Here is a 14,186-nt window from a genome sequence, read left to right on the forward strand (position 1 = left end):
AAATTAAATGGATTATAACACTGTCTTTATTGTACAAATTAAATATTATTATTATTATTTTTGAGCAATAGAAGTGATTTTCTGTTTGTCTTGGGTTGTTTGATTAACATAAATGACACAGACTTAAGTAGGTTAATTGAGGTTACTGTCTCTTTATTAAATTCAATGAATCATTTTTTTCAGTGTACTTCAAATCTCTCAAAACACAGCTTTATTGTATAGATGAAAAGTAAACAAAAAATTATTTGTATTATTGAAAATGTATATTTTTCTTACAATTATGCTTTCAATTTTGGGGTCATATAGACCCCAAGGGCCAAAAGTGTAAACAGAAAACAAGGAGCGTTTGAGGGTTAAGCCAACTTTTCACTGTACACGACATTCGAACACGACTGTCAGTGTTCCCCCCCTAGTGGCATGAAATTTATGTTTATTTGTAAATCTGTGCCAACATGGGTGAGAAGCTCATTCCAGCACAAGAGCCTTCAATTTATGAATATTCACTCTAGTGGGATAAATAAATAAATACAAATGAATGAAACAATAAACAGCTATGCATATATGACAAAGACCGGCAATATTTTTTTGGAGAGAACATATTGAGACGATTAAAACATTTTTTTTTTTTAAGGATTAAAGAGTTACTGTTAAAGTTAAACAAAAAAGGATGAATAATTTTCACCTCACACAGTTTTTGATTGCAATACACTAAAAACACATCACTTTCGGTCAGAATATCCAATGCAGTGTAGTCGCACAAGTTCAAATTTTTTAACAATCAAACAGTATCAAAACGGACCCGAAAACTATGCATCCGCAGGTGGTCGTCACCTCACGCAGCCCCTTTGCGACTCTCCATAGGAAGTGAATGATTATCAGCCGTCATTTGTCGTGTACACTAAAAATGCAGCTTTGGACTGAAAAAGTTATGCAAGTATGGTATAATTTGCACCAGTTATTTGTTTAAACTAAGAAATACAAATAGGTAAATTCTCTCATACGTTCCATACTCATGCCATCCCCAAAAGTATATGACTTGATTTCTTCAGTTCACCCCCCATCCCCCCAAAAACATCATAATTCATCATTTACTCACCCTCATGTTGAACACAAAAAAAGATATTTTTTTTATAAAAGACACAGTTGATAGTACCTGTTGACTTCCATAGTAGAAGAAACAAATACTATGAAAGTCAATGGGTACCATCAACTGTGTGCAAAATGAGAATGAGTATATGATAATTTTTCTTTTTGGGTGAACACCCTCTTTAAACTCATATGTTTTATATTAAATTCCCATCTTGTGAAATGTGGCAGCACATCAATAATGTTGAATCTCACTGGTTCTTGCACGTCTTGTGACTAGATTTCTGTGTCATGCCAGCCTGTTTGAACTTAGCCTGAGATCTGTATGTTTTCATGGATATGTGACATGTCGATCTCTAAATAAGTTCAAAATATGAATCGCTTTCTCTTACAAACATATCATGTTTTGCTTAGGATGACGATGTTAACGCATGGAGTGGATGTATAAGCTTTTTGGAGCTTCACCATGTTGGCTCCCAGATAACATGACAGCATTCATATCATATTTAAGTAAACTATTTCTTAAAGAAAATAGAAATCTATTTTGATTTGTGCTGACATGATTTATTACCTCTAAAAGTCCACTGTTGATGAAGGCAGAAAGTAGCAAGGCGAGATAATTATCCATCAAATCAGGTCTGTGTGGATAAAAAGAAAGCAAACACATTTGAGATCTTTGTCAAGGTAGATCTATTTCAGTTCATGATTTAGTACAGTTTAAGGAGGCGTGCAAACCAAAGCTTTTAGGCCGGCATGTTTTTAACTGTTTCCAATGGAAGCGCGGCGTTTTTCAAAAAAAGACAGCAGCTGCCATTTTTTCCACACTGAAAGCTGGCAAAAGCTCAGCTCGTCAATGTCAGTTCTCACATGGCGGTCCAATCACAGTGATGGTGGGGTGGGACAACTACCACAACAACCAACCGGTGCATCGTACAATGACTGATAAACAAAGCAGAAGTATCACAGCAACCAAAGCACTAAGCTGAAGAAAACTGGCAGTCAGCTAAAATAAAGCTGCCAGTCGACGTCCGCCGTGTAAAAAAGCTTTGATGTGCACGACCCCTAAGGCTACGTAAAGCCAGCCAAATGCTTTTACCTGGACCGTGCTCTATGCGGAAGTATAATTTTTGCTTCTGAGGCTACAAAACCATCTGACAGTCTCCATGTGTCTTGAAACCTACAGGGGTCTGGAAAGGGAACACATGACATGATTTCACATTGAAGGTCTGGATATAAACACATGTCAATCAGCTTGAACAAACAGCGGTAGCACCCACCCACACTGAGGAGAGCTTCTATAAAATCTTGCGTCGCCACGGGAACGGGGAGTCTGAATATCTCATACATCACCTCCAGCAGACCTTGCTGAAAAAAGAGATTGGTGTGTTCAAGTACCTTGTCTTTTAATGCATAATGATTGTTGTTGCCAACACGCACTTTATTGTATAATAAATACATAGTAAACACTACAATACACAATGCAGCCTTTGAAATAAGAGGAATGAGTTATTTGCATCCCATGTGTACAGCAAGCCCTCATCATACCCGCACTTCCATATTTGGTATACACAGCAGACCAATGAGCGACTGGATTCCCGAATTGCCTGACTTGCAGAGGTTAATGATGCCTGGAGGTACAGTGAAACAAAAACAGTTCAGTCCGAGAAATCACGAGATGTAACACACAAACATGTTATTTCCTTATGAGCACCTGTCGTGCAGTAACATAGGGGTGATTTCCTGGATAGAGATTAGCTTAAACCAGGACTAGGCCTTAGTTTAATTAGAAATATAACTAGTTTTAACAAACATGCCTTACTAAAAACATTACTTGTGTGCATATTGAGGCAGAACAAAGGGCACTGATGTATTTTAAGATATGTCAGTGCAAGTTGTTTTCAGTTTGGACAGCTCTTACATTTATTTTATTATTAAAAATAATATCTTTTTCAATTTTCAAATAATATAATTAAAGGCACACTCCATTTTTTTTAAATATGCTCATTTTCCAGCTCCCCTAGAGTTTAACATTTGATTTTTACTGTTTTGAAATCCATTCAGCTGATCTCTGGGTCTGGCGATAGCACTTTTAGCATAGCTTAGCATAATCCATTGAATCTGATTAGACCATTAGCATCGTGCTAAAAAATAACCAAAGAGTTTCGATATTTTTCCTATTTTAAACTTGACTCTTTTGTAGTTACATCGTGTACTAAGACTGACGGAAAATTAAAAGTCTATGCCGCTATGGCTAGCAACTATACTCATTTTCTGGCGTAATAATCAAGGACTTTGCTGCCGTAACATGGCTGCAGCAGGCGTAGTGATATTACGCACTGCCCGAAATAGCCCCCTTGGTTACTTTCAATAGCAGGGGACTATTTTCAGACGCTGCGCAATATCATTGGGCCTCCTGCAGCCATGTTACGACAGATTATTGATTATTACGACAGAATGAGAGTAAAGTTCCTAGCCATAGCGGCCTAGAAAATCGCAACTTTTAATTTTCTGTCGGTCTTAGTACACGATGTAAATACAGAAGAGTCAAGTTTTAAATAGGAAAAATATCGAAACTCTGTTTATTATTTTTTTGACAAGATGCTTATGGTCTAATCAGATTCAATGAATTATGCTAAGCTATGCTTAAAATAGTACCGCCAGACCCGGAAATCAGCTGAATGGATTCCAAAACTGTAAAAATCAAATATTTAACTCTAGGGGATCTGGAAAATTAGCATCTTTTCAAAAAGTGGACTGTTATGACAAAAAATATCCCCTGTAACACTTTAGTAAGTTATTAAAATATTCTTACCTGACCAAGAGCGAAAGGAAGCAACAATTGACATCTTACTGGCCAAAAATCGAGCCTCCCTGTCTTCCCTGTTAAAACGAATACAAAACATTAAACATTGCAGATAAAACAAAATAAAATGACTGCTTGTTTTTTCCAAGCATTTACTTTGCAACATTTTAATAAGCCTATAAGAGGTCTTAAATCAACACACTCACTTGAGTTGACCCTCTGCGGTATCTGGGTTGTGCCTGTAGTGAAAGTCTGTGTAAGGTGCCAAGATTTGCTAAAGTTCAAAGGGAAAAAAATGAAATATTTTATAACTTTTCAAACTGTACAACAAGACTGAGACTGTGTAAAGACAAGATTAATGGCAAAAGCAATTTATTGGCTGTTGTTGAACATGCCTCAGTAAGATAAGACACTGGAGAGAGATCCATACCTCAAGCTCCACATCCGAGCGAACGTATTGCCGTGTACGTGGATGGTTGAGCAGGTGCAAAATGGTGGTCATAAGAGCCTCATTGATTCGACTGAGCTGACAGTCGATAACATTCTTCAGAATGGTGCTGAGCCCACCCCTCTTGGCCACAATCTCTGGGTTCGCCAGTGCTGGATGAATAAACGTGGACAAACAGGAGCTCAACATCTGCATTCACTACATAAAATCTTTCAGATTGCGCTTTAATTTTAGTGTGCAGACCCACCGAGTTCACAGATTATGGCAATGCAGGCACGAACCATTCGGTCCCTCTCCTGTACTCCGTCGTTGCCCACAGCGATGAGGGAGTTTGCGACCGAGCTTGGGAAGAGCAGGGCATTCACAGTGATCATCTGAAAAGTGTAGAAAGCGGAGTCAAAAACTAAAAACTAACACAGACTCATTCATCACGTAATCCATCATAAACTTTTATTTCATGGGGTGCACAATCCAAAACATTAGCAGTGCAATGGTCATGGATTCAATTCCTAGGAACACTTATACTGTAAAAGCACACAGCTTAAATGCACTATAAATTGCTTTGGATAAACGAGTCTGCAAAACACATAAATGCAAAACACTTTTGGCCAATTTGTCAGTTTATGATTCTCAAGTGTGCCATTGATCGGCTTTGTGGCTAAGATGTGCCCTTAATGCATCTAATGCACAACCACATTGGTGAGGACAGAGCCTATACTGAAACTGTGGTTTGGTGGTGATTTCTATCTGCAATATGATTCAATACATTAAACCAATTACATGTACAGGTTTCGCTTTAATGCTCTTTATTGTCATTATCAGCACTTTTATAACTCAAATCGATTTAATAAAACTGAAAATGTGTCCGCATGACCTCACCTTTCTCACCAGTCTGAGAGCTTGTGTGCGTTCCACTTCGTTACTTTGCTGAATGTCTATGCACCTACAGGTCAAATAATAAAAAAAAATCATACATTAATAATCAATCTATGTGCTGGAAAGGGTGACTATTAGCCTACTTGCACATTCTGATTCATATTCCCATACAAGATCTGACATGCACAAAGAGAAAGCCAATGCTGCAGGCTGAGTTATGTACCTACAGCGGGATACATCACCACAGTGCTTCAGATTGACCTTAAATAGAGCCGACTAGCTTTTACATGAACTCTAGGTTCTCACACATACACAGAATGAGATCCTAACAGGGGATGATGCACAACTCACCAAAGATTATCATCAAATCGGATGGAAGCTATCCGTTATCAAATACTAGCTCCATACTAACCTAGCAATCAGGTAGTCCACCTGGAGACGAAGCACTTTCTGAAGGGTACTACTGTCTCTGATGAGGTGGCGGAGGGCACGCAGACCAGCCGCCCGCACCTCCTTAGCCTCATTGAGCAGCGCCAACCTGAGGCTGAAAAAAGAATCAGGTTAAAAGTCAATGAGAAACAGCATTCTTAAGAATCAAGCTTATGTGTAATGTAATGCAGTTCGGAGGAAAACAGGATGTTCGGCCTGAACTACAGCCAGGACTTCATTCATTTAGTTTTAAATCAGATTATTAGTTATATACCCTTCACACCCAGGACATAACATGTTCCTCCCTCCTGCTGTTTGGTTAACAATATAGGTTACTGTGTGCCTACTAGCTGCACTTTTGAAGACATTACTCCCTACGCGGACCTAGAGATGCTTTACTGCATGAAGTCCTTTTGTTAAAGTGCAATATGCGAATCACGTTGGCACAATGTCTACATTTATGAACATTTGTACAGTAATGTATAGCACTTCTAGTGTATAAGATTAATGTATAGATTTGTACATGGGCTGGGAGATTCTTGCGAAATTAGACTTATGAGGTTTCATGAAACATTTTGATAAAAAAGTAAATAAGAAACATACAGTTACAAACATCTCTTCACGTACTATTTTCAAATGGCATAATACAAACCAATTTTGTTGTTTTTTCCACATTTAAGGGGAAAAGTTTCATTACCGCAACATGTCCATGACTGGATTTGGGTTCTTTGACATGGAAATATTTATAATTAAAAAATCTAAAAAATGAAAAGCTTCAGTGCATGTTATACTATAAACATTTCAGTAAAGAAACATGTGGTATTTGGTGATCAATGGTAAATGTAGAGACAATAATAAGGAATATAAAGGTGTCCAAGAAAAATTTTCTCATCCTCCGCAACAATTTTCAATCATTGTTTAAGCCCTCAAGGAACTAACATTTTTAAAAAAATTGTTGAAAGGGACATAATTAACTATGACACTCAAGATGGCTACCAGGTAAGCAGATCTTCTTTTTTCTCTCCAGATTTTGTTTGTCATAGTACCTAGACAACTTTTTAGTTTTCATTACCGAAACATGAGTTTATAAATGCATATATTTAATGTAATATCATGTTGCGGTAATGATAATTTTTGATAATGATAATCTAAAAAAAGTTTTAAAAATTAGGGCTGGGAAAAGATTAATCGCGATTAATCGCATACAAAAAAATATATATTTTTTGCATAATATATGTGTGTGTACTGTGTGTAATTATTGTTTATATTTAACCACACACACACACATACATAAAAACATAAATAAATATATATACACATGTAAATGTTTCTTAAATACATACATGAATGTGTGTGTATTTATATGTACATAATTACACACAGCACACACTCATATATTATGCCAAAAATTGCTTTTATTTTGATGCAATTAATCGCGATTAATCTTTTCCCAGCCCTAATAATTTTATAGGAAATTTGTTTTAAATCCTCAAAAAAAAATGGTTATAGTAAGTTCAGACCTTAATCTTATATGTGCAAAAAATGGCTTTAAGGGCTTTTTAAAAATTCTGATGCTGGACACGGATTTCGTGAGAATCACCCATCTAACAAAAGTTAACAAAATTATTATTATTTAGGTAAGAATATTTTTTGTTTTTACTCATAATTCATACACAAAAAGCCTAAAGATATTTAAAAGGAAAGTTAATTTTTCAGTCAATTTTGATTTTATGCTATTGAATAATTGTGGGGTGGTTTCCCAGGTCTTATCCTTGTCCTAGACAAAAATGCAGGTTTGAGCTGCCTTAATTTAAAAACACCTTGTACTGATATATATCTTAACACATTTCATTGTTTTGTTTACAGATGCACCCCATGTACTGTTTTTTGTAATGTTTGTTTGTAAAAACTAATTAAGGGGTGGTTTTCTGGACAGGGATTAGCTTAATCCAGGACTAGGCCTTAGTTTAATTAGAAAATATAACTAGTTTTAAAAAACATGCCTTACTAAAAACATTACTTGTGTGCATTTTGAGGCAAAACAAAGGGCACTGTATTTTAAGATATGTCAGTGCAAGTTGTTTTCAGTTTGGACAGCTCTTACATTTATTTTAGTCTAGGACTAGACTAATCCCTGTCCAGGAAACCACCCCTGAATGTCCTAATATAATCTTAGATTATTCTAAACCCTATCCAGGAAACCACCCCAATGACACCAGAAAAAAACTTAGTTGCCATAAAGTAACTCTCTAGCATCATAAAAGCGATTAAGCTCATAACAAACTTGTGGCTTTGACGTAATGCAGTTCATGTGCTTTATGACTCACCAGATAATAATTTCTTCATAGGTAAAGCCAAACTTTTCCTCTGAGTGCCCGACATTGCAGAGCAGCTGAATTAAAAACATAAACAAACAATTATTCCTCTGCATTGGTTGCCAGTAGAGACACTGATAACTCTTTCAAATTAAGTCTTTAAATCTTAGCACTCAATCACATATTGCTTCATGTACTTCAGGGCAATTAACACAGAACACAAACATGCACAAAGAGTTGGAGGGGGATGTTACTTCATGCACAGAAATTTATACAATTGACAGTGCAGTTGGCTTGATAGAACCTGTCAGATGTGGCATGCATGATCACCTGCCAAGACCTGACAAAACTTTCACTTTCCTGATAATTCATTAGCTGAACACCTAAATATGAGTAAGGTTTTCCATGAAAGTTAATCAGATGTTGAATAAAGCTTAGTCTACCCTGTTACTTTGGAAATAATAGTCAGCGCCACATCTAACTTGTGAAGTGTCTAAGAGATCTTGTTTGTGCTTGATGTTAGAATGCAAAACTAATCCAAATAGAGCATTCCAGTTCTTTGACGTTTCCAAGGAATTGCATCTGAGCTACGATGAATTAATGCCAGATCTTGTAACTGGAATGCAGAAAAGCATTTTTAAGTCATGTTTGACAGAAACCATAAAGATCTCTTTACAATTCCAATGCTCTAGAGGTCTTAACGGGTCTACTTAGATCCGAAAACCCAAGCTCCAACCAGAGACCCAAGCGGGTTCGGGTCTAGAAGTTTCACAAGTGCCTCTGACACGGTTCGGGTATAATAATAGTGGCATCGTTTCTCGGTTAATTTAAATTGAATGTGTTTTTGCCGCACTGACCCAAGAAGACTCAAACTATTTTGTGTGTGTGCATCAAATCCTTTCCAACCCCACCTCTGTTTGCCAAAAGTGCTTGCGTCATCATGTGCCTGGCGGTAGGTCAATTTTCATTGAGCCAGACCTGTCAATCATTTTTTAATGTAATCGTTACATTTTAGGTTACCTTGGTGTCATCATCAGATAACATATGAAAATAAATAACAATCAAGTAAAAAAAACTGCCACTGTGTTGGGTCGGACTCGGGTCTAATTTCCTTAGGTTTGTCTCTGTCTTTCTTTTAAAAGAAATTATTTATGCACCTCGGGTTCGGGTAAAAAGTGATTTGTTGGGACCCGAAAATACCTTTACAATACTAGTGTCCCACGGAATCAATATTCCAAGACCAGGGGCCAACAGGGCCTCTTACATGTCTCGCTCTGGTTTAACAGCACTATAAAGAAAGCCAATGCGGAGTCTCTGCGACCAATTTTGGTTGACAAAGAACACAGTTGTTGCGCTGTGTGGAGCTATTTTGGATGCGAGTCAAATGAACATGGTAAGCCGAAGGACACAACATTATTGTAACATGTTGAAAACAGATGTAGCAGGCTGGATCAGAGCAATGTTGAGATTGTTAGGCTTTGTGCAGTTAATACAAATGTACAGGGTTTCCACACCTTAGTTAACTTCAAATTCAAGGACCTTTCAAGGACTTTCCAGGTCCAATACCCTCAAATTCAAGTACTTAATGTGGGGACAAGTGAGAGCAAGGTTACATCGTGTTACCTTTTAAGATACATTGTTAAAGTTCCCTTTCGAGGGAACTTGCGCTGCGTCACTGCGGTGACACTTTGGGTACACCTCCAATGGTAAGTGCGTCTGAATGTGTATATCAAATTCTCAAGCAATGGTGAGGCTCAACAACAAAGACAGGGTGATGATGGGGCCAAGAATTCTTGTTTAATGTTTTCCTTATTGTAGATTTGTCAACAAAAATATTAGCATGTGCCAGAGATTTCTGTAAGTCTGTAGCTGACACTCTAGGATTCTTCTTCACCTCATTGAGCATTCTGCGCTGTACTCTTGCAATCATCTTTACAGGACGACCACTCCTAGGGAGTGTAGCAACAGTGCTGAACTTTCTCCATTTGTAGACAATCTGTCTTACCGTGGACACGTGGACATCAAGGCTTTTAGATACACTTTTGTAGCCCTTTCCAGCTTTATGTAAGTCAACAATTCTTGATCGTAGGTCTTCTGAGAGCTTTTTTGTGCGAGGCATGGTTCACATCAGACAATGCTTCTTCAGAACAGCAAACTCAAAACTGGTGTGTGTTTTTTATTGGACAGGGCAGCTTTAATTAACACATCCAATCTCATCACATTGATTGGACCCCAGGTTGGCTGACTCCTGGCTCCAATTAGCTCTTGGAGAATTCATTAGCCTAGGGTTTCACATACTTTTTCCAGCCTCCACCATGAATGTTTACATGTTGTGCCCAACAAAAACATGAAAACGTATAATGTTTGTGCGGTATTAGTTTAAGCAGACTGTGTTTCTCTATTGTTGTGACTTAGATGAAGATCAGAACACATTTTATGATCAATTTATGAAGAAATCCAAGTAAGCCCAAAGGGTTCACATACTTTTTCTTTCAACTGTATGCATATTTTCAAAAACTTCCCAGGGTCTTGAATTTTTTAAATTAAATTCACAAACTTTCAAGGCTTTCAAGGACCCATGGGAACCCCCAATGTATTATACAATGTATAGGCGGTTTCATTAGACGTATGCGCGTTGCAGAGGTTATGCATCTGGCCCGAAGTTAACTTCCGTTCTGTGCTTGTTTATCAGTCTGGCTTGTGACTAAACTGACCTCTGCAACAAATACCTTGTGGAAAATAAGTGGAGTGGAGACACTGACCATGAATCACTACGGTGTGGATTTAGCAGACAAGAATTTAAGAATCTATGGCTCACATTGTATACATTTATATTCATTGTATACATTTACACAATAACGTTAGCCCAGTATAATATCTAAGATCTACTATAAGTTAAGATTGGGCCACAAAGACGTTCGTTTATGTTGTTGCATGTTTCACTCATGCAAATGACAAACCTTAATGAAGTTGTTCAGATGGCCGAGTTTGCGCATGTTTGAGACTCCCTGTTGTTTGGCCACATTCTGGAGAATCTCTCGCATGTTTTCCGAGGGGTCTAGTGAAAGAGATGACAGGAGAAGCTGATCAGAGAGAAGGCAACATCAAAAAGTTAAAGTGTAACACAAAGTAACCACATTACTGCCACAGCTAAAGGAAGCAGAGAATTGCTTTAATGGACAAAAAGATCAAATACATAATAGTAACATTCGCATTAGAAGAGAACAAAGTGAATTAGTCTGACCACTAAACATAGTGGGACTTCCTGACAGGAAACAAATGAGCAGAAATGAACAGACAGCTGACATCAAAACAAGAACAACTTCAAATGTTATGGACTCATCAGAATAAAGAACACAATAGAACCTAAGATAACTGGATATGACAAGATTAAGCAATGCTATTATTACTATAAATCAGGGACAATGATACGCTTAATATGGCTGCTCTGGAAGTCCCGCTTCGAATTAAAAGAACCAATCATAAATGGATAATGACTGACGATTCACTGGGAGAGGGCTCTAAACAGAGTCGTGCAAGGTGCTTGACAACCTATGGCATGCATAGTAGCTAAACAAGATTTTAGCGCAACCTAAAGGGAAACTCAATTTTTTTTAAAATAGGCTCATTTACCAGCTCCCCTAGAATTAAACATTTGATTTTTACCATTTTGGAATCCATACAGCTGATCTACGGGTCTGGTTGTACCACTTTTAGCATAGCTTAGCATTATGCATTGAATCCGATTAGACCATTAGCATCGCGCTCAAAAATAACCAAAGAGTTTCAACATTTTTCCTATTTTGCTATTAAAAGTTATCATGGGGACTATTTTCGGGTGCTGCGTAATATCATTGCGCCTGCTGCAACCATGTTATAGCAGCAAAGTCCTTCATTATTACACCAGAATGAGAGTCCTAGCCATGTCTGCCTGGAAAATTGCAACTTTTAATTTTCCATCAGTCTTAATACACGATGTAACTACAGAAGAATCAAGTTTTAAATAGGAAAAATATCGGAACTCTTCGGTCATTTTTGAGCGCAATGCTAATGGTCTAATCAGATTGAATGGGTTATGCTAAGATATGCTAAACGTGATACCACCAGACCCGGAGATCAGCTGAATGGATTCCAAAATGGTAAAAATAAAATATTTCAGAGTTACCCGTCTTTCCACATTAAAGTAGAAATAAGGCTGAAATAACTGGCCAAAGGCATTGCAACATAGCCGCCTAGTGGCAGGTCTTTCCTAAAGTGACTTTGATAGGCATTTATAAAAAACGAAAGTCTTATTTTCCAGGACGTGACGTATATCCGAGTGAAATGGCTTCTGAAATGAAAAAGGTAGAGTGGGACTTGAATTCATCCATTGAGAATTAATTGGATCGTTAGAAGTCTTGTCATGTTGCCATTTGCTAATGGCTGCGATCTTTTCCTAGGCCCCACCCTCCCTCATGACTGGCAGGTTAAAAGATTGTTTTAAGGAGGGGAGGAAATTTGCGTTTCTGATTAAAGATTATGAAGGCACATGAATTTGCAAATAATGAAGCTCACAAATAAGTCATTTGTAGAAAATACAAAAATATTCCCAAAGTACAAAACAACATTTTTAATTTAAATTACTTTGTACCTTGAGTTGCAGACAATGATGCCATTGCCAACAGCTATGTGTCAAATTGAAAAAGAAACAATGTGCTGTGAAATCAAAGCTAAATCACTTAAATTAATTATTTCTATAATTTATTTCTCTCACAGGAAAACACTTTATGTTGAACGTCTCGTGACCAAACCGGAAAACTGGGTTGATCTCTTCCGGTTGCCAGTATGTGCTATTGTAGCTTGTAATTGTTATTCGTAGTATTATTATTTGTGTTATGTTCTTTTGTTTATTCTAATATTTGAATTTATGTGAGAAGAAAATGCCTTTGTCAAAAGCTATAAAGCAGGGCTCCAGACTAACTTTTTCACTAGGAGCACAGTAGCCCCCAACTGAAAAGTTTAGGGGCGCAACCAGAAAATTTAAGGGCACACACCGTAAATCAACATGCTAACCAAATATTCGCATTTATACTAAGTTCCACTGTATTACTAATAAATACTTTAATGATAGATGCAAAAACTACAATGTGCTGTTTTCAAATTCAGTGTCACGTCACAAAAAAAGGTCCAATTTACTGGTCGCACATGTGCGACTGGATGTCAAATTCAGTGGCACACTCTCATATTTTGGTGGCAAAATGCCACCATTTGGTGGCAGTCTGGAGCCCTGTAAAGTATAAAAAAAAGTTAGTACATTTTCTTTTACTTAGGTTTAAGATGTTAATGAGCAGATCCACCAGACATTGGTTATTCTCGTCTTTGTCAGCTCCTAAAGGCTTCATGTATAAAAACAGCACCATGTCACCGTAGAGCATATAGAACCGGAAGCGAGCTACTATGTTTAACCGGAATGTGGAAGTAAGTTGTGCATATACCCTATAGAATAGCTCATACATCACAGCAACACTGGCTTATCCAATGGCATAAGTCTGGGGCAGGACTATTTGTTTGGTAGATGGTAGGAGTGGTTAAAAAATCCATTATTTTTGCAATTCAGTTTGAAAGCACTAATAAAGCAGAACTCACTCACATCAGCTTTAAATCAACCATATTAATTGTAGGCTTCCTGTCTAAAATCACATTACTTTGAGGTTGCTGCTTTAGTCTGCTGCTCTTTAAAAGTTCATTCAAGAAAAATGGCCTTTCTCCAATGACCGATTTTCTCTCCTAGGAAACAAGTGCTGTGGTCTAAATTGGACTTGGGAAAATGTATTTTTCATTGGCAAAAACCTAATTACAGAAAATACAGACTTAAAGACACTGTTTATGACTCATTTCCCAGCAGCCACATTGGACATATGTTCAATCACCTGTACAGAAACAAAACCAAACCAAATGGTTCACGAACTCCTAAATGGCTCATCATATTGGAACCAGTGCATGTGAAAATTAAGTATTTTAGCAGAATCTTACAATGGCAGGTGTAACAATTCTATGTAAATGTAAAAGAAAAATACTTGCCAAATGCATACATTTAGATGAAAGCACAGCAATTGAAAAGCTAATGAGCTACATGAGCAACAACAACACTAATACACTAACACGTATCTCAGCAAAGAATCTGCCAGGAAAACACTGTTTGTTATGATCACATTTGGCAACAACCCTCTGAATGTACAATGTTTATACC

The 14,186-nt window shown here is 37.3% G+C and overlaps 1 protein-coding gene across 2 annotated transcripts in view; it reads right to left on the reverse strand.

Annotated features, from left to right (window-relative positions):
• rictorb (RPTOR independent companion of MTOR, complex 2b) overlaps nucleotides 1-14,186 on the reverse strand; it is a 39,459-nt gene that overhangs the window by 24,223 nt on the left and 1,050 nt on the right. For both annotated transcript variants that reach the window (XM_073871298.1, XM_055180842.2), the window contains exons 3-14: nucleotides 10,918-11,015; nucleotides 7,970-8,034; nucleotides 5,626-5,757; nucleotides 5,217-5,280; nucleotides 4,585-4,711; nucleotides 4,320-4,489; nucleotides 4,096-4,163; nucleotides 3,899-3,966; nucleotides 2,632-2,714; nucleotides 2,364-2,451; nucleotides 2,183-2,273; nucleotides 1,658-1,724 (exon numbers count right to left, since the gene is read on the reverse strand). In XM_073871298.1, the coding sequence (XP_073727399.1) occupies nucleotides 1,658-1,724; nucleotides 2,183-2,273; nucleotides 2,364-2,451; nucleotides 2,632-2,714; nucleotides 3,899-3,966; nucleotides 4,096-4,163; nucleotides 4,320-4,489; nucleotides 4,585-4,711; nucleotides 5,217-5,280; nucleotides 5,626-5,757; nucleotides 7,970-8,034; nucleotides 10,918-11,015 (1,121 nt within the window). The remainder of the gene's footprint in view (nucleotides 1-1,657; nucleotides 1,725-2,182; nucleotides 2,274-2,363; nucleotides 2,452-2,631; nucleotides 2,715-3,898; nucleotides 3,967-4,095; nucleotides 4,164-4,319; nucleotides 4,490-4,584; nucleotides 4,712-5,216; nucleotides 5,281-5,625; nucleotides 5,758-7,969; nucleotides 8,035-10,917; nucleotides 11,016-14,186) is intronic.

Source organism: Misgurnus anguillicaudatus, chromosome 9 (genome assembly GCF_027580225.2).
Source record: "Misgurnus anguillicaudatus chromosome 9, ASM2758022v2, whole genome shotgun sequence".
NCBI lineage: Eukaryota > Metazoa > Chordata > Actinopteri > Cypriniformes > Cobitidae > Misgurnus > Misgurnus anguillicaudatus.